Source organism: Giraffa tippelskirchi, chromosome X (assembly GCF_054371585.1).
Source record: "Giraffa tippelskirchi isolate mGirTip1 chromosome X, T2T-mGirTip1v1.2.pri, whole genome shotgun sequence".
Lineage (NCBI taxonomy): Eukaryota > Metazoa > Chordata > Mammalia > Artiodactyla > Giraffidae > Giraffa > Giraffa tippelskirchi.
Window position 1 is genome coordinate 124,567,496 of NC_137289.1, and position 21,348 is coordinate 124,588,843.

General features: G+C 35.6%; 1 protein-coding gene across 2 annotated transcripts in view; it reads left to right on the forward strand.

Annotated features, from left to right (window-relative positions):
* Nucleotides 1–21,348, forward strand: part of DMD (dystrophin) — a 2,147,259-nt gene that overhangs the window by 430,983 nt on the left and 1,694,928 nt on the right. For both annotated transcript variants that reach the window (XM_081564318.1, XM_081564319.1), the window contains exon 7: nt 149–267. In XM_081564318.1, the coding sequence (XP_081420444.1) occupies nt 149–267 (119 nt within the window). The remainder of the gene's footprint in view (nt 1–148; nt 268–21,348) is intronic.

Consider the following 21,348-nt stretch of genomic DNA (forward strand, 5'->3'; position numbering starts at 1 on the left):
CTGTTATTGAGGAATACTGCAGAGTAACACTCACCTCTTAAGAAATGTGGGCGTGGGTTGTCTGTCAATCAAAATTCAGAATTGAAGTGAATCTCATGAAACATTTTCAATCAGTTTATATTTGTCTTTATATTTGTGTGTCTTTCAGGCCAGACCTGTTTGATTGGAACAGTGTGGTTTGCCAGCAGTCGGCCACACAACGACTGGAACATGCATTCAACATTGCCAAATATCAATTAGGCATAGAGAAACTACTGGATCCTGAAGGTTGGTGCATTTCTAAACTGCTACTGTTTTTAGCGTGGTTTAAAGTTTATCGTCTCAGACTTCACATTTCCACAAACTAAGCACAAACTAGAAACTGTGCATTGTGTTTTTCTGTATTCCAGGTGTATTTAAAATGTTCTGCCTTCCTGAAATGTATTATGGATCGTCACATATGATCTTAGTTCTCAAATCCCAATATCTGAAACTAAAATATAAAACTTTAGAAAAAGACACAAGCCTTTAGAATGTGTATGCTTCGCAGGTGAAGTATACTGTGTTTAGAGTACACTGACTCCAAATAATTATAAAAAGTTCATGTTTTGCTTATTCTACCAAGAGATTTGATATACTAATTGGCTATAATTAATTAGCTACTCTTGGCACTTTCATTCATACACTGTATAAAAGGCAACATGGTTTACTGTTTAAATCAGGGAATCTTTTCCTGGTGCTGATTCTGTTGTAATTGGTCGCTGTGGGGGAAGTCCTCCATTGAGTGGTTATTCGTTTTTTGCTTCTTTAGTTGATGGGCAGCACTGTATTTATGGGGTCTTCCCTGTAGCTCAAACGGTAAAGAATCTGCCTGCAATGCAGGAGACCCAGGTTTGATCCCTGGGTCAGGAAGATCCTCTGGAAAAGGGAATGGCAGTCCACCTCAGTATTCCTCCCTGGAGAATCCCATGGACAGAGGAACCTGGCAGGCTACAGTCCATGGGATCGCAAAGAGTCCGATATGACTGAGCAACTAACACTACTACTACTGTATTTATATTTTTATAATATTACAACTAAGTAAATTCCATCCTTATGTTTGGTGCTACATAGTCATATCTACAAACACGTGGATTAGAGGGATAATAATTCTTGACCTCTGCTTTTCTTCTAGCCTATGAGGCACTTTTTAATCTGCCAACTTCTTTGGAATTGCAAGCTATATTCTCTTTACTGAGGCTTTACCACACTCTAAACCCAGAAGTTGGAGAAGCTGTATCAGTGGGATTGATTATCTGTGATATATTAATACTTCAAGCTGATATTTGGGTAGGGTTATATAATTCTTCTGTCTTGGGATATTGAATCAGTCCCAAATCAGGAGATCCTTGAGTGGTGATCATGGGTCCCATCAGGAAAAGTTCCAAAATAACTCAAGAGGATAGCCTTTCACTGGTGAATTTATCATCAACCAGAATCTATTACTTACTGTTACAGACCCAGAAACCTGACTGCCTTATCTTATTCATAGCAGACCCATATATTGGTGGGTCTTATTCATGGCAGACCCATTGTGGTGGGGGAGTTAATTTTAAACAAAACAAGATGAAAAAAAATGACATCAAAATGGAAGCTCAGATATTATAAATAAGATATTTAGCAATCACAAGAACCAGAATACTCGTATCAAATTGACCCCTGTATTGCTCTTGATAAGTACATGGACTTGGGAAGGGAAAATTATAGCAATGCAAATGTGTTTGTGAAGTTGGAATCAGATTAAGTACACTAGAAATGTTTCCTCTTCTTTAGATAATACATACCTCTAACCTCTTCTTATTGCTTCAATAGATGGTCAGTGTCCTTCCAGTCTCGGTTTAGCTCTATGGGAGAAATTGTATTAATAATATTTCCTTGTCTTGCAAGATGGGAGAGGATTACCTCACTATTAACTCCTAGTACCAATATATGTGTTTTTTCATACTCCAGTGAGGAAGAGAGGCAGACATAATGAAAATATGAACTCTAGTCCCTGAGGATGAGAGCTGTAGTGTGTGAACCTGAAGGATAAGCCTGTTAATAGTTGTTTTTTTGTTGTTGTTGTTGCTAAATCTGCATATGGTTGTTTCTTTTGTCTGAGATATATGCTCAAGTAATTCTTGTGTGTACTCTCTCCTTTCATAAAATAGTTTAAAATAGATCTTTTCCTTGTCGAGTTATAAAATGGCTTTTGATCTCTAAGTCCTCCTTTGAATAGTGAAGTAAGGGGATCCAGACTAGACATCCACATCATAATCGAAAAGTAGATTGATAAGCCTATAATCAGAAAAAGGCAGTTAAATAATGTATTTTATAGCATAAAAGAGCCTGATATGCCCAATTCCATATTCCTAAGTGGCAAATATGTGTCAAAATGCACATCATATAGGCTTGTAGGAACACCCTCAACACAGTGAAGCAATTCCATTTAAAAATACATAAATTTAAAAACAAACGGAAAAAATACCTAAAACTTGACAATTTGAAGTCAGCCAAATACAGCATGAAGTACAAGCTGATTAATAAAGATCAAACCACTGGTTATAGTTTCATTTTGCCAATGAACTCTTGGATCTGAAAACTTTTGCTATTTATGGACTCCCAAGTCTATTTCCTAAAATGGCTTATTAAAGTTTTTTTATGGATTTCAATATGGTAAGGATTCAGTATAAATCTTAACATTTTTTAGCTATCCGTCAGTTCCCACCAGTGTGTTAAGGAAATACTCAAATGTGCTTTCAAAGACTTAAGCCTTAGATTGTAAGAGACACCATTCCGTCTTTGCGATTAACTAATTAGAAAATAAAAATCCTTATATTTAGATAATTTTTTTCTTTTAATTATCATTGATATCATCCCTTGAAAATAAAATTGAGGTATAATTTTTTAATGCACATTTGTGTATTTCCCTAATACACTGGAAGACTCATAGACTTTTGCGTGCCCTGTATAGCAATTACCTTTGAGAAGTTCATATTTTTATTTAACCATATATTGGTTCTTTAGCTTATACATGATGATTTCAGCTATTCTTCAAAGCAATTTTCTTTTCATATCTAATATGCCCCTTAGACTAATGAAACATTCAGCTTTACATTTGGGGAGATATTTATTATTGGGGGATTGAAGTTAAATTTGGTTTAAAGAAATACCTACCCAAAAATGTCTTTAGAATTTTAAACATATGCTTTGTTGATTGGGTTGATTTACAAATTTAAAAAGTCATTGAAATATAATTTGGAGCTTTTCATATCTTGTGTATATCGATTTTGGTATGCTTCGTTTGACCTTAACTGTTGTTTTGAGGCCTGAGGTTTGGTGTTAAGTGGAATTGCCTTTTAAAATGAGTAGCAATAGTCATTAGCATAACCAATTTCAGGAGCTGTTTCTGGTAGTTGAAATGTTAACATATGCAAAAATAAGTACTACTAAGATAAAATTATTTAATACTTTATGCGTCTTTATGCTTATAGATATAAAAGGTTTATATCCTTCCAAACATATCCTATTGTGAGTCATTCGATTCACTTTCTCTTACGATTTCCCTATAAGACACACACAGTAGTGCTTTGTGGGTTTCATATGCATTGTTTGCTTCCCTGAGTTTCAAACAAATTGGTTTGTTTGCAAATCCACACAATACTTTATGCATTAAGAGAATGCTTTGTCAGCTTTTCCTTGTGAATAGCAAGTGAAGATGCTCTTCTTAAAGAAATAAAAAAAACAAAATCGGGGATAAAAATGTGTGCCAGTTCTAGATGACTTTTGACTATAGTAAGTCATTTCCATCTGGGATGTGCAAGATGATGCTCACATCATCCATGGTTTACTGGACTGACTTTAGAATGAAAAATGAATGACAAGAGTAAAATTTGATGAACACTAGGGCTTTCAAGAAACATTTATGACCTCAAAATGACATTAACAAGCCAGTTAGTTTGGTTTTAATCCGCTTCATTTTCCCAGGGTGAGGATGGTGACACAGATTCTATTTTCTGCCTGGCTAATCTGTGCATCACTCTTGAGTTGCTTTTAGAGTCTATTTTTCCAAGAATTAGCTCTGCTTTTGGAAAGTTTTCTTCCTGAATGAATGGTCTCTGACTTCACTTGACCTGCATGCAGTTGATTAGTCTTCAAAAAGTAATCAAGAGACGATACATAGCTTTTGTTGTAAAAGAAAGTCCTTAAGGCTTCTTTTTAGGTGGTTTGAGCAAGTAGTGTGCTTTTTTCCTTCTATCCTTGTTCCATTCATCACATTTTGATACCATTAACAATAAGAATGCTAATAAGTAATTTACACTAAGCTAAAATGGAAAGAGAAAACCAACTCAGATGGATCTTGTTAACGTAAATAACTCGAGCTTTTTATGGACAAGCACACTCATTTCATATCATTTAGATTGATTTTTTTTTCTAGAGCTCATTGTGGAATACCTTGGTTTTCAGAGAAAGTAATGAGGTTGAAACATACTGGTGTTCCTTATGTGTATAACATTTCAAGTAGAAGTTATTATTGTAAATATATGACACACTATACTTCCAAACTCTCTGCAGTGCAAAATATTCTTTTCCCCCATATATTAAAGTATTTTAATAGTACATATTGAATTAAAATGGTCATTGGCTTTTTGATGGCAAAGCAACAAAATATATATATTATTTTGTATTGTTTTGTATTACTGATTAATATTGTTATCTCTGGCAGAGTGTCTTTAGAGATATTATAAATTGTAATTATCTAATAGGAAATCTCAAGTTTTTTGGATGACAGTTCTTAGTCGACCTATTTTGCTATGGAAAATAGAAAATATCATCAACTGCTTTTACAGATATGATAATAACAGAATAGTGGTCCTATTATATCAACAGGAGACCAGTCTTTTCAGGGTTTCTTTTTAAAGGAAGCATTAAAATTTGATCATTAGAGCCGAATTATATCATTTAATGGTGTTAAGTAATAATAATGAAAATATTCCTTTAAATTTGAACTTCAGTAGATTGCAGTTGAAATGAGTAAATTAGAGATGGCATTATATTGTATTAGCAAAGGAATGGGCTACATGAGATTTAGTGATGGCATCTTATTTGCTTAATGTATATTCAGCACAACATTTTAGTAAAGGAATTTGAGAAATACTGTGTTAAATAATTTAAATATACACTTTGATTAGCATTGATTGGAACAGAAGCTAGCATTGACACATAATTAGGAAAACTGTTGGCCAGTGTTGAAGTCCAGAGAAATGTCATTAACTTGTTTCTAGCCTGCATATCATTAGAGTAAGGGTACTTATTAGAATATCTTTGAGTATTTTTAGGTTTTTTATCCTGATCCTTCCTTTTTTACACTTCTTTTTTCCGTAGGCAGACACATTGCATAACTAGCTTTGACTGTCTATTGCCATTTTAATATAATTTAATGCATTTGAGTTATGATTACTTTAGCTGAGTATCTGGAGGCATCCTCAAATTTATCATTGCTACCACAGAAGAAAGATCTTTAAGGGGCAGGGAGGACAGTACTTTGTAATACATAGCAAAATAAATAGATGAAAACTTTCTATGTGGGTAAAAAGGTTACCAATAATAGTAAATAAATATAGCATAGAAATGAGGCTAAAGATACTACATTAATATTGTGATAGAGATAAATATACTAACATTAAGATCTGTTCCTGATCGAGAACTTTCAAATTGCTTATTGCAAGAGAAATTTTAGAAACAGTTATGTGGCTACATAGTTTTCAGTAACCTGAAATGCTAACAAAGCATATGAGACTAAGAGAGAGGGAGAGGGGAAGAGAAAGAGAGAATGAATCTCATGTTTATTTTTGATATCCTATCATCTACCTTTATTCTCAGTTCAGGTAACCTAGCAAATGAATAGTTTCAGGACAGTTTGAACGAATCACTAATAAACTGAAGTGATTCTTGTTCTGTTGATCCATTTCAATTGCTTGGATTACAGAAATAATTGAATGCAACCATCCCAAATTCAGCCATTTAGACAATAAGGAAACTTGCAAAATATTAAAAGGCAGTGTGTGTACATGGCCTGAATTTACCCTTTATACCACAATTTGGTATTTTCTACTCATTTTTATGTTCTTTTTTAATTGATCACAATTTTGACCTTATGGAAAATGGTCAGCCAATTTATATATATTTTTAATCTCTGTTAGGAGTTTGTTAAAAGGAATATTATTCATTGTTAAGGAGTGGGCTTCCCAGGTGGCTCAGTGGTAAAGACTCCGCCTGCCAATGCAGGAAACACAAGAGACCGAGGATTGATCCCTGGGTCAGGAAGATCCTCTGTGGAAGGAAATGTCAACCCAATCCAATATTCTTGCCTGAAAAATCTCATGAACAGAGGAGCCTGGTGTGCTACAATCTACAGTGTAGCGAAGAGTCGGACACGACTCAGCAACTGAACACACAGTTAAGTAATATAGTTTCTTGCTAGGTTGTGGAATTTAAATAATGACATATAATCTATTCATGTTATTTAAGGTTTTCATCCTGGATGAGTGTCTTTACCAAATTTGTTTAGAAGTGTTTGAGTATAATCCTTGTCTATGTTACCAAGAATCTTTTTAATTACTTTACCAGGATGGTTTTTACAACTAGTTTTTATTTAAGTAGGAGTTTACCTGGTGGCTCAGCTGGTAAAGAATCTGCCTGCAATGCCGGAGACCTGGGTTCGATCCCTGGGCTGGGATGATACCCTGGAGAAGGGAACAGCTACCCACGCCAGCATTCTGGCCTGGGGAGTTCCATGGATGTATAGTCCATGGGGCCACAAAGAGTCGGGCACGAATGAGCGACTTTCACCTTATTTAAGTGGGGGAAACATAACATCCTATACCTATGCAGTCACAATAAATAATATTGAATGACTGTCAGGCCATCTATAAATTGTTTAAACAGTTGGAAAATATGTCCACCATGTTCCAGTGCTGAATGACATACAGTAGATATTTTGTGGATGATGTCCGCAGGTATGTCATCACTAAGAGTCCATTAGTCTGTTAAGGAAATATATTTGAAACAAAATCTGTTGTTCCTTTGTTACTGATTTTAATAAGACATATCTAATAAATGAGATAGTAGCAATTATGAGTAAAGCTTTTGTAATTGTTATTCGTATTTCTTATTTATCATGTGAGAATGTAGAGTTAAATTAAAAACATTTTGAATATTCAAATGATTATAGAAAATGATAATAATATGGCATAGTTTTGAAATTTATATGCAGTTTTAATAAAATCAATGATGATGTTTGAAAGTAAAGCATATGTTCCTTATAGTTGGGACATTTTTGTTCATTTCACAGTCTTCAAAATGGAATTAGCTGTGTTTGATTAAAAAAATAGATGGTATCATAGAACTTTCAAATGAATATCTGAAAACCTAAAAGCTGAGTGCTAGGAAAAATAGGTATCAGGTTGGTACATATGTTTTCTGATTAAATCATATCTCTATATAAAAATGCATGGGAGATTTAACAGCTGGAATATGAAATAAAAATGAAAATATATTAGTTACAATTGTATTTGGATAAAATAGTAATGAACTAGAGTCTTGGTGGATGCCATTTAATTTTTATAACAGGATAATTTAATTCTTATAAAAATGGAATTTAATTGTTGTAAAGAATTATATAACCACAAGACTTAAGTGTAGTCTTGTGATTATACTTAAAAATAATATAGTACCCTTTTATATTTATTTGCTTATGGCAAACTTGTGGAGTTAGTGGGTCATATGCTATCCCCTTGAGAGATGAGAAAACTGAAACAGCTATTAAGTGATTCGCGAGGTTATGTATTATTAAAATTTCATAAGTTGGTTGAAATCCAGTGTTTTTACTTTTTAGAAATAATCAATTATTCTGCAATATTATTCTTATGAGATTTTAAAAAATATTTCTGGAACACTTCTACCTGAACTCAGAGTACCGTTTTCCCTAAAAAATAATTTTCTTATTCATCACTAGTGATAGAAATTCAAATATTCAAAGTTCTTTTTGGTAAAATCTAACTAAAATTTCAGTAAGACAACCATGTTTTAGGAACCTCACATGTGTTTTCTGTGGTAGTTCTTGGGCAGTTTATCCTTATTTTATAGATGGAAAAACTGAGGCTTAGAGAGCTTTACTAAGACCAGAATCACACAGCCAATAGAAAGATGTGCAAAAATCAAATTCAGTTTTACCTCTCCTCAAAGTTGATATTCTTTCCAATGGGGATGCTCAGTAAAACCACCTGGGGATACTTAATGAATACATTGGTATTAGAGCTGATATTTTTTATTTTATTCATCTGAGGTTGGGCCCTGACATCAGCAATTTTTAAAAGTTCGTCAGGTGACACTGTCATACAGCTAAGGTAAAAGTAGTTGCAATAGAACAATGGTTTCTGTAGGTATGTCTTTTTTGAGGATAAAACCCAGAATCTGTTGTACCAGGGTCGTTAAAAGATTTCTAGCATTTTCTACCTCAAGAGGTGACGAAGCCTGCTGTTCAAATCTTCAACTATTGGAGCATTGCTTATTGCTAACAGTCCTGTTGTTAATGAGAAATGATTCGTCCACCAGGTAAAATAGAAATAGACTAGCTGTCACGTAAGACTGGCTACCCAAAACATTCTCTTTTAGGATTAAGGGACTTACCTTATCTGTTCTCCACACAGCTCTCTCTCTCTCCATGTCTTCTTCTGTTTATTACTTCATGGACATATTTGTGATAGAATGACGCTTTCACGCACACACTGATTCCACCAAAGGCTTGTCCCAGACAACCTATGTGTGGAGATGGTACCTGGCTTTCTGTCCTTTTATTTATTTGTTCATTATACTCTTCCTCTCTCACTTTGATCCTAATTAGTGTCTCTGCGCCCTGTCATCAAGGGTTTGGTGATCCCTTTTTCAGCCAGTAAATATCTCTTTCTTGGCACAGCTGATACAGCCTCTTATTCCAGAGGAATTTTTTAATAATAACAAAGGGATAATAAAAGAAGAGGAAAAAACTATTTAAAAGTGACAGTGAAATAATCTTTTCACAGGACAAGTCTGTGATCCTATAAATCCCTTTAAAAGAGGGAAACAGCTTTAGTTAACTTCATGATCTCTGATATTAATGCCAGAAATAGATTGACTTTAATCACAAGCCATTTATCTAGGATTAGTTTTGCTAAGCAGTCTGTTTTTCAGCTGAATATATGACTTTTAGTGACAATATATAACCGTCATTGGAGCCTGCAGTATCACTGTGGTTGTGAGGGGATCAAATTGGCAATTTTACTCACAGATGCAATGGAATTCAGTCTAATACTATGTTCACTTAGCTGTATAGAAGGATACAAGGCAAGAGATAAGCTGGAATCATTATGACATTGAGTGGCCCAGAAGCACCCAGAATACACACATGTGCACCTTATACCCATTGGATTCATGTGGCCACTTGACACGAGGAAGCGCTCTCCATGATTTCCCACCACTAATGACAGTCATTCTGCTAACAGAGGATAAAGGCCTGCATGTCAGTACACAGCCCCTCCTCCACTAGCCTAAGAGCAGTGGTACCTAGCCAACAAAAGAAGCACGACTTTACCAGTTATCTCAGCTCCTTAGTCCTCAGAAAACAAAATTCTCCAGTCATTTTCCCAGGCAAGCTTAGGCCTGATTTTAACCTTTTATTCCCAGAGCTGGCTAGTCTTGGCTTGAAATCCAATTTTTGCATTTAATTAGTTATATGGTGCTGGGAAACTTTCCGAGCCTTGGTTTTGCTCATTGTGCAAAGTTGAATCAATGGTATCTACTTGACAGAGTTACTGTAAGGATTAAGTTGAATACTGTGTGTATGTGTTCAGTAGTGTCTGACTCTTTTGCAATCCCATGGACTGTAGCCATCGGATTCTCTAGGCAAGAATACTGGTGTGGGTTACCATTTGCTTCTCCAGGGAATCTTCCCGACTCAGGGATCTAACCCGTGTCTCTTGCATCTCCTGCCTTGGCAGGTGGATTCTTTACCTCTGCACTGCCTGGTTCCCATCAGTTAAACAATACCTAGTGTTAGTGGTAAAGCACCTGGCTGCCAATGCAGGAGATATAAGAGATGTGGGTTCAATTCCTGGGTCGGGAAGATCCCCTGGAGGAGGGCATGGCAACCCACTCCAGTATTCTTGCCTGGAGAATCCATGGACAGAGGAGCCTGGTGGGCTACAGTCCATAGGGTCACACAGAGTCGGACATGACTGAAGTGACTTAGCACGCACGCACAAGCATTTGGAAATAGCAGCTAAAACGTATGTCAAGTGTCTCGTATGTTGAGGAAATTAAATGTTACTTCACTTTGTATGCCTATAAATTGTCTTGATTAGAGAGAGCTGATCTTCCTAATTATTTTGCTTTCCTCCAGGATAAATGCTGACTTTCCCCATATTAAATAATTCCCCATGTTAAATCTTCCTGTTTTGCCTGTGAACTTCCCACTCATTCCAATTTCCTGATCTGAGAGATTTTCTGGTTCACAGCTTGATTTCTGGGTCAGAGCCCTTGACGTCCTTGAGTTCCAGAATATAATCTAATACTTCACAGCAAACTTAAACTACATCTTGAATTCATCATTGCTGGCATTGCACACACATGGCACACACACATGTACACATGCACATACATAGAGTCGATTACACTAAAGATTTTCAACAAGTTTCCCTAAGACTAGTTCATAATTATAATACATGTTTCTTATAATTGTCATGGTATTTGTCAGGTGCTGATTAGCATACTTGTGAAAATACAGTTTTTATTCTGCAAGCATAACTTTATTTAATGACGTGTGGGTGGTTGAACTGGTTCTCAAGAATCTAAGGAACGTTCTTGTCTTCTGAAACCCAGAGTAGCATTTGCACGGAAATGTTGATGTGCTCTGCTGTAATATTTACTGAGCGTTTATAAGTGCTGGGCACAGTAATTAACATTTTATAAGTATAATTTTATTTCATTCCCATGACAACCCCAGAAAGAAGACACTATTATGATGACCATTTACAACTGCAGAGCTTAAGAAACTTGTCCACATCTTTCAGCTTCTGGGTTGGAGTTGAGAGTCCCTGCTTGTAACTACTACAGAAAATAGTTGTAATGCAGAATATTTCTGTATTCCTCCCTGATTTTTTTCTTTGCATTGATTATTACAGACCTAACTGACTTTCTCTGAAAATAGATGGACATCAATCAGTTGCTTCTAAATGTGCTGGAAATAAATGTAAAAGTCATACAAATGGGAGTCCAGACTAAGAGAGATAGTGGATTCTGTCTCTAAACTATGATATCTCCCTCAGAGAATACTTAAATAATTAACTAAAGTGGAAAGATGTTTACACATCTTGCGAGTTTGGGATCCTATCCAAGCCACACTAGAGTTATCAAAGGGAAACACTAACCATTTATGAATATATTCTCTTCTGTTCTGTCTCTTGTTAACTCTAGATGGCAAAAGCATCACTTAAGATGTGTCAAAATATCTATCTCGAATATTTTCTCATTGGTTTGTGATGTAAACATCTCTTATCTATCCTCTAAAATATAGATTAGCAAAAAGAGAGGGAGAGACAATGAGAGAAAGAGTCCTAAGAAGGACTAAATAAATATGTACATTTTACCTGGACTTGAATATCTACGTTTCTCTGTGTGGCACAATTCTTTGTGTGGATATATTATCTGAGTCAGTTGAGAACTTGGGTCTGTATAGAAGCAGCAAGACAAGTGAGCACTTTGGAAAAGTGTTTTAGAAACGGTTTTATTAGTGTTCTATCAGTAGAGTTGCTATAGGGGAAAGCATTTAAAGTGGAATGAGTCCATGTATACGCCTCAGGAAAAGGAGTGGCTCTTTTGTGATCTCTTGAGAACTGTTTTATTTAAAATTAATGCTATTCAGTAGGCAAGAGTATGTGGTGGAGCCCTTGATAAATGTACCTCATATCACCCAGAACATAATAGTAGACCTTGATAATGGTGTAGTTGTTGCTAACAGAAGGGAGTCTGAGCACATGTAGCAGGAAGTGGGGAAAGACTAGCCTAGAACAACAAGAATCATTGAGCACTTGGGTATTTGGAGAACCTTGGTTCAAGAAGCAGGTTTCAGAAGGCTAAAAATAAGGACAAATCCCACCCCCTTCAGAATATAGCAAGTATAAAAATGAGTAAGGTATAAGTTCCTGGATAAAAAAATTAAATATATGTAATTTTCTCTGCACTATTGTATCTTCAGCTTTCCTTCCACTGAAACATAAACAAGCACATATGAAGAATGAGGCAAAACCATAAAATATAGAATATTAAGAAACTAGAAGATAAATTAATCTTACTTTCTCCTGACACAAGTAAATCTGATGGTTTAAAATATTAGTTGCACAAGATTTTAGTAATATATGATGCAGTGAAAGTGTGACTGTGAGAGTGTTAGTTACTCAGTCGTGTCCAACTCTTTGCAACCCCATGGACTGTAGCCCGCTAGACTCCTCTGTCCATGGGGGTTCTCCAGGCAAGGATACTGGAGTGGGTTGCCATGCCCTCCTCCAGGGATAAGATGCAGGGTTTCTATTAAATGATAGTATCTGTGTATTCATAGTAAGTGGAAACATATATTTTAAGCAAAAAAATATTGCAAAAGGAAAAATGATAACTTCTACATTCACTTTAGTCCTAATATATGCTGGTAAGGTAACCAGTGACTAAGTGCGCACACACACACACACACACACACACACACACACACACACACACACACACACACACACACACACACACACACACACACACACACACACACACACACACACACACACACACACACAGCCAGTGCTTGAAGGAATGCTTTCATTTGTTTAAAATAATTTTTTCTGAGATTCATCAAGAGGCTCTTAAAAGCCATAATAATTCTGAGAACTTTAATCTTGCAGAAGAAATGGAAACTTTTGACATTAGACTTTACTGTCAGAACCTAAACATTGGTTATTTATATAAGCCAATTCCAGCATTATTATAGAGCAGTATTTTTTTCCCTAATGTATGTCTTTTACTGGGTTGACTGTATATAGATGAATCTAAAAATGAAAAAAAAAGGATTATTTTATAGAGCTCAAGAGTTGGACAAGTGGCTACATACACTTGGATTTTTTCTTTCCAATGAGTGTATCTACCTGCACCACTAATAATCTAGGAATCTTGGCACTTCTGCTTCTATTTCTGACATTGTAATTTGTCTCAGACACTAAAGAAGCTTTTAAAATTTATTTGCCTTGGGGTCATTATTTTATCAAGTAGAAATTCATTTTAAGTCATCAAACTCTTATTGATTGACAACTTTACGTAAGAAAGAGTGTTGTATACGCCGCATGTATGTAAAGAAAAAGTATAGGACCTTCCAAGGAATTGATAATTCAGTATGGGCCAACAAGAAAGTACATGGGTAATTATTATACATGACAGAATGTGACCTCATCCACACAAATTGTTACATATAGTAGAATATTTTTAAAAGTATTTAAACATGCTTGAGGACAGTATCCCCTTCTAATATATGTCTATGTCCATGGAAAATGTGGATGCATTAAAATCTTTTAGGTAGAATATTGAATAAATTAAAATCCACTTGGTCTGTACAGTTGTTCTTGCTCCACTTCCTCATGTTTATTCTCTGGAATTAAATACAACACTCTGTAAACAGAGAAGGTGATTTTGGAGCAGGAACCTAACCTGCTGTTCTATTTCCTTATTTCTTTCAAAGTCCATTGATTTCTTAAAAAGTAAACTCTTTCACCATTTTGAATGAGGTTTGGTAGATACTGCTTTCTTTTTAATATGTGTGATTTCTGATAAAATATTCTGGATGTTTTGTCATTTGTTTAAACCTGTTCTTTAGGACTGATGCCAGCTCACTTCGGTAAAAGTCATTGTGAATCTGCATGTGTGCACTTGCATGCACACACACACAGATACTCATAGGTGTGAACAGGGTGTTTTTAAAAGCTAACCCTAGTAAGATGAATCACCTCCAATGTGAGAAAAAGCTCTTTAGACTATTTTAAAGTCAACATGGAGAAGAGAAATTGGCCTATTATACACCTTGGATTCTTAACCTTTTGAGAGCTATCGAAGAGATGCTTCTCTATAAAGTTAACATACATTGACCATAAAATATATAAGGGAGGACATCTACGTATAAAACTTAGAAAACGGTTTAGTGGGAACAGTTGTTTTATTAGCCTTCTGCTCTTTAATGACTGAGACCATCCTGGGGCTATTTAAAAGATGATTTAATTTGTCCTCTAAACACATGGATGAGTGTTTCTTTTTTTCTCCTTGAATCGACCATGTCTGCATTGATATTAAAAGCATGGATCAGGAATCTTTGTAATAATAAATCAGTCTTTTATATGACTTTAAGTTGGTACTTTAAACAGCTTTAAACATGGATGAAATGAAGTATTATAAATATTTGTAGTGAATTATTCCATCAACTTTCTACTTCACAATTAAAGGTTGTTTCAAGTGTAATTTTATTGTGAACTGTACTTGGATATGACTTCAATTTTTATGTAGTATCTATACCATTATGTTCTTCATGAAAATGATCAGTGGAACAAATAATCTTCCTAGAGATAACCTCTTCCAGTTTACCCTAGATCGATAAATGATGCTATCATCTATTTGCTCAGCTGCTCAGCGCAAAATCTGTACATAATCCTTTCACCAATCCCTGTTAGCCCTAATTTTCGATTCATTCATGGCACCTTGTGGGTTATACTTTCAGAATAGATCACGAAGTCTTCATTGTCTCTCCCTCTTTACAGCCACCACTCTAGGTCTGAGTTGTCATCTCATGACCACAGGAAGAACTTGCTAATTGCCAACTCTCCTTCCGTTCTGGTTCTACCCTTAGTACCTTTATGCATAGCATCTAGGATGGTATCACACAATTCAGGTCCTTCATATTTGCTCGCCCAACTGTTTGAGTGCTTTTCTTTCACACTACATTTCACAGCCAAGTGAAATGAGTCCCAGAAAGATTTTGTACTTTTTTAAACTGCTGTCAGAATAGCATGCTTCTGTAGTCCTAAGTCATGTTAAACAAGTCTCCTGTTTTAAATTTGTCCTTATGTTATTACATATTATGCACACTACATTTGAGAACAGCTTTTTTTATTTTATATTCTAGTGGTTTCTAATCATAATATCAAGTGGATATGTGAGAAAAGAAATATTTTTCATTAATAGCTGTTAATGGAGAGCATAGCCTGTGAACTTATCTGTCTTATATATCATCTACTTTATGACAATGTTGTTTTCATAATTTTTGTTGAAATATATTCAAAATTGTTTTTTTTTAATTACCATGTTGCTAGTCAATGTTTAACTGAAACATAGATTAGACAAATTACATAATAACTTCCTTTCTTATCTGGGAGCCCACATGAATATTGAGAGTATTAAAATAATAAGGTATCTGCTCTCCGCCGAAGAATTGATGCTTTTGAACTGTGGTGTTGGAGAAGACTCTTGAGAGTCCCTTGGACTGCAAGGAGATCCCACCAGTCCATCCTAAAGGAGATCAGTCCTGGGTGTTCATTGGAAGGACTGATGTTGAAGCTGAAACTCCAATCCTTTGGCCACCTCACGCGAAGAGTTGACTCATTGGAAAAGACCCTGACGCTGGGAAGGATTGGGGGCAGGAGGAAAAGGGGACGACAGAGGATGAGGTGGCTGGATGGCATCACCGACTCGATGGACATGGGTTTGGGTGGACTCAGGGAGTTGGTGATGGACAGGGAGGCCTGGCGTGCTGCGATTCATGGGGTCGCAAAGAGTCGGACACGACTGAGTGACTGAGCTGACTGAACTGATCTGCTATCCTCTGAGGAGAATATGATCTATTTGTGGAATAAAGACAAAGCACAGCACAAGTATCTGATTTTATTTCTGTCAAGAGTGGTTTAGATGGTATTTACTTACACCTTAAAAGTTTTATTTGAATGTTCTTCCCTGTATTTCAGCTAGTTTAATCTCTGAGGTAAGAGAGGTAAAGGGAGCAGTACTGCCTTATTTTCTGTGTGTTTGTTTATATGCATTCATGGGGAGATCTTGATGCAAGGAGAGAGAGAATAGGAGCAACAAGGTAGGTGCATGCCAGAAATTTGATCACACAGTAGAGGACTGCCACAGTCCGAAGCACTAGGAAGGCAAGGAGACTATTGCGATAGGTAGGAGCAAGTTGGTACCTCAGTTTACTGTATTCTTTTACTCACATAATAAATATTTAGTACTTAACAATGGTTTTTCCAGTTGTATTTGAGTTAGGTGATGGATGTAAGAGTAAGACATTACTGCATTAGGGTATGATATACAAGGTGCAAATACGCATCTTCAAAAATCTGTTCTATCGTTGATGGTTTTTTAAATTTAATATTGTTTAGTACAATATTAATAGAATAGACAGTATAATCGGTCTTCCTCATGGTTAACATTGGTTGTATGAATGGTACACAATGCAATAGAAAACTCCTCAGCTCTCTGGGAAAAATTAATTCTGACTTAGATACAGTGGGTCAGTGGAGATAGTTCTTACTGTAGTACTGCTGGCTTATCCCAATACTGTTGATAATTCTGGACTTGTCCAGTTATCTAATAAATGGCAACTTCCTTATAAGTAGGACTTGTTCACAGCTGAATTCTTTTAAGGGCCTAAAAGAGTGCCTGCTTTTTAGTAAGTGTACAATACTTGAATTTTAGTAAGTGCACAATACTTGTTTGTTGAAGGCATGGGGTTTAGATTAGTCGATTAGTGATGGAGGCACGGCTAGTAATATGTGCAAAGATCAAGTCAGGATTTTCTCTTTTTTTGGCTGTGACATGAGGGATCTTAGTTCCCTGACCAGAGATCGAACTCATGCTCCCTGCAGTGCATACACAGAATTTTAACCTTTGGACTGGCAGGGAAATCCCTCAAGTCAGAATTTTAAAGTTCTAAGTAGGATTGATCATATAAGCTATCATCAGACTGATAGGCTAAATTCACTTTATTACTAACTAAATTAATACAAAGAATTGTAATACTAAACAACTAGATGGTTAGCATCCCAGTGTTGGAATTATTATTTGAGTTCCATCTCATATTTCCCTTCTTTTTCTTGGCTATTTCATTGTCTATTTAAGTTGGAAAAAAAGATTTTCCTGATTATTTGACTTTGTTTAAAGAACAGAATACTGGTAAAGATGATTTTTAAAATTAAAATACAAAGTATGCTAAATTATAGACCTAAGGTTATCTTTATAAGTAGCTACATATAGGTTTTAATTTTAAGAAAAGTATAAAATAATTTATCCCCAAGCTAAATGATAATCATACTCATTATTGTGGAACAGGCTATTTTAAAGTATCAAATGTGACTTAAAAATAAATAATAGCACATCTTATTAAAGGTATTAAATGGTTCTGTTGGATAGATGAATGCTAAGTTGTAGTCGTGATTTCCATATATGGTGGAAGGATTGACAGTGATAGAGATGAGAGAGTATGTTGCTATAGTACTCGCTATGTGAATCATATAATTTTATGAAAACTCTTTAGGCACTTCCCATGGTAAAGATTGACTGTTCTGATCAGAAATATGAAACATACTTTGTCTCAATGCGTTTTATTGTTACTGTACATGCTTAAGCAATACATACTGCTTTGCTTTTTAGGTAAATGTATGCACAATGAGAAGAGAGCCATGTAAATGTACAGAACATGATTTATATGGAAATTTATGTGCTGCTTATAAAGGAGAAGCTATATTACAAGTGATTTCTTAGATAAAAATGAAAGTGGTAACATATTTAAACTGAAATACAAATTGGAAAGTATAATTTAAATGTTCTCTCAAAACTATTTTTGAATGGGAGAAAAACAATCTATAGAATGTGTGGATAATTTATTTCAAAAGGTAACTTTAAAAATGTCAAACTCATGCTAAAAGTACTTGAACAAGTAGATCATTTTTAAAACATTTAAAAAATTTCATGAAAAAAGAAATGTTCAATGGAGAATTATTTGATGCAACTATCAAAAATCTGCATAAAAAGCAGTAGCAAATGAATATAAATACTATGTGTCACTGTGTCTGAGCAGTGTTTTTCATGGTTCTAAGCCAACGGTGATTCCCTTGTATGGAGTTAAATCAATAATAAAAGAGGGGGAATATGATGACTTTCATTTGAAACTCAATTTCTTGGTACTTTGTGAACTACTGTGCTGCCTGTCAGTGGAATAATAAAATAATTCATACATCACCAGTTGGCTTAAAATGGCCATTTTAATTCAGTAAATTTTACTACAATAGCCATTTCACAAAAATAATGTGTGACCATAAAGATATTGAATGGTTGCAAATGCCAGAACAGAATTATATCATAGACCAAGTGAGAACTGGGTACTAAACATGAATTTTATTTTTAGGTTTATAGGTTTAAACCTCCTGTGGTAGGTAGGAAAATGGTTCCCCAAAGATGCCCACATTCTAATCCATGAAAGGTATAAATATGTATGTTACATGACAACAAAGTTATTTGTTTTCTTTTTTAAAAAAAAAATTTAATTAGAGGATCATTACTTTACAATATTGCCATGGTATCTGCCATAATCTACATGAATCAGCTGTAGGCGTACATATATCCCCTCCTTCTTAAAGCTCACCCCTCGACCACCTCCCTCCCTACCCCACCCCTCTAGGTTGTCAGAGTACCAGCTTTGAGTTCTCTGCTTCATACCGCAAATTCCCACTGCCTATCTGTTTTACATATAATAACATATATGTTTCAATGATATTCTCTCAAATCATCCCAGCCTTTCCTTCCCCCACTGTGTTCTCAAGTCTGTAAGTCTGTGCTCTGTAAGTCTGTGTCTCCATTGCTGCCCTGCAAATAGACTCATAAGTATCATCTTTCTAGATTCCATATATATGTGTTAATATAGAATATATGTCTTTATCTTTCTGACTGACTTCACTTTGTATAATAGGCTCTAGGTTTGTCTGCCTCGCTAGAACCAACTCAAATGCATTGCTTTTTATAGCTGAGTAATGTTCCATTTTGTATGTGTACCCCAACTTTCTTATCCATTCATCTGTTGATGGATATCTGGGTTGCTTCCATGTCCTAGCTATTGTCAATAGTGCTGCAATGATATTGGCGTACACATGTCTTTTTCCATTATGGTTTCCTCTGGGTATATGCCCAGTGGTGGAATTGCTGGATTGTATGGTAGTTTTAGATTTTTTTTTTTTTTAAATCCCCATACTGTTCTCCATAGTGGCCATATCAATTTGTATTCCCACCAACAGTGTAAGAGGGTTCCCTTTTCTCCACAATCTCTCTTAGCATTTACTGTTTGTAGACTTTTTGATGATGGCCGTTTTGACTGGTGTGAGATGATGCCTAATTGTAGTTTTGATTTGCATTTCTCTAATAAGGAGCGATGTTGAGCATTTTTTCATGTGTTTATTAGCCATCTGTAGGTCTTCTTTGGAGAGATGTTGGTTTAGGTCTTCTGCTCACTTTTTGATTGGGTAGTTTGTTTTTTTCTGGTGTTGAACTACATGAGCTTCTTGTATATTTTGAAGATTAATTCTTTGTCACTTGTTTTGTTTGCTATTATTTTCTCCCATTTGAGGGTTGCCTTTTCACCTTGCTTATAGTTTCCTTTGTTGTGCAAAAGCTTTTAAGTTTCATTAGGTCCCATTTGTTTATTTTTGTTTTTATTTCCATTACTCTATGAGGTGGGTCATAGAAGGTCTTGCTATGATTTATGTCTGAGAGTGTTCTGCCTATGTTTTCCTCTAAGAGTTTTATAATTTCTAGTCTTATGTTTAGATCTTTAATCCATTTAGAGTTTATTTTTAGTTTTAAAATTTATTTAAAATTTTTGATATTTGGAAGTGTTCTAATTTCATTCTTTTACATGGAGCAGACCAGTTTTCCCAGCACTACTTGTTGAAGACACTATCTCTTCTCCATAGTGTATTTTTGCCTCCTTTGTCAAAGATAAGGTACACATAGTTTAATAATTAGCTGACTTTAAAATAGGAAGATCATGCTGGGTTAACTGTGTAGACCCTATAGCTACGTGGATGCTAAAAGTGTCACAGAGGAGCAGATTAGTGTGATGCGATGTGACAAAGACAGTACCTTCTGTCACTAGCTTTGGAGATGGAGGAAAAGGACCATGAGCCAAGAGTTATAGGAGTCAGTCTTCTAAAAACTGGTAAAAGCTAGAAAGCTGATTCTCCCCCAGAGCCTGCAGAGAGGCTCTACTGACACTTGACTTTAGTCTAATGAGACCCATGCCAGACTGATCTACTTAACTGTAAGATAATTTGTGTTGTTTTAATCCACTAAGTTCTGGGTAATTTGTTACAGAAGCAGTTGACAATTAGTACAGCTTCCATAGAGCTTTCTGCTATCCAAATCTTGGTCTAACTGGCCTGTTGAACTGTAGCTTTGGGGCCCACGGAATCCCCTTCAGTGGGAGTAGTCGTGCAATGCTCATCTCTGCAGGACTTAAATCACAAGAGGTACCAAGAAACTTCTCCCCTCATCCTAGATCAAAATCCTTTTCTTTTGCTAGAACTTATTATTTTAAAGGATGATTGGCAATGGGAATTCTTACTACCTTTAGGGGAAACTCTTCTGTACCTCTGAGCTGGTAGTGTCGTATGACAGTTACACCATCACATAATCATCAGAGCATCCCTTATACTCTGTTGAACTACATCAAGCCTGGGTCTCATTCGTAGTCTCTTTTCCAGTAATGAGTTTATATATACCTCCTTCCAGAATTCTCACTGGGATCACTTCTTACAGACCCACCTTGCTTTTCTCTTTATTGTGCTTCGCAGATAATTGCATTTTTTACAGACTGAAAGTTTGTGGTGACCTTACTTCAACCTAATCTACTGTCACCATTTTTCCAACAGCATTTGCTCACTTTGTGTCTCTCTGTCACATTTTGGTAATTCTTGCAATAGTTTAAACTTCTTTATTGTTATTTCATTGGTTAGGGCGATCTGTGATGGATGATCTTTGAGGTTATTATTGTAATTGTTTTGATGTTTTTTAGGGATAATATATTTTTAAATTAAGGTATGTACATTTTTTTAAAACATGATGCTGTTACTCACCTAGGTGGCACAGTGTTAAAGAAGCTGCCTGGCAATGAAGGAGACGTGGGTTCGATCCCTGGGTTGGGAAGATCCCCTGGAGTTGGAAATGGCAACCCGCTCCAGTATTCTT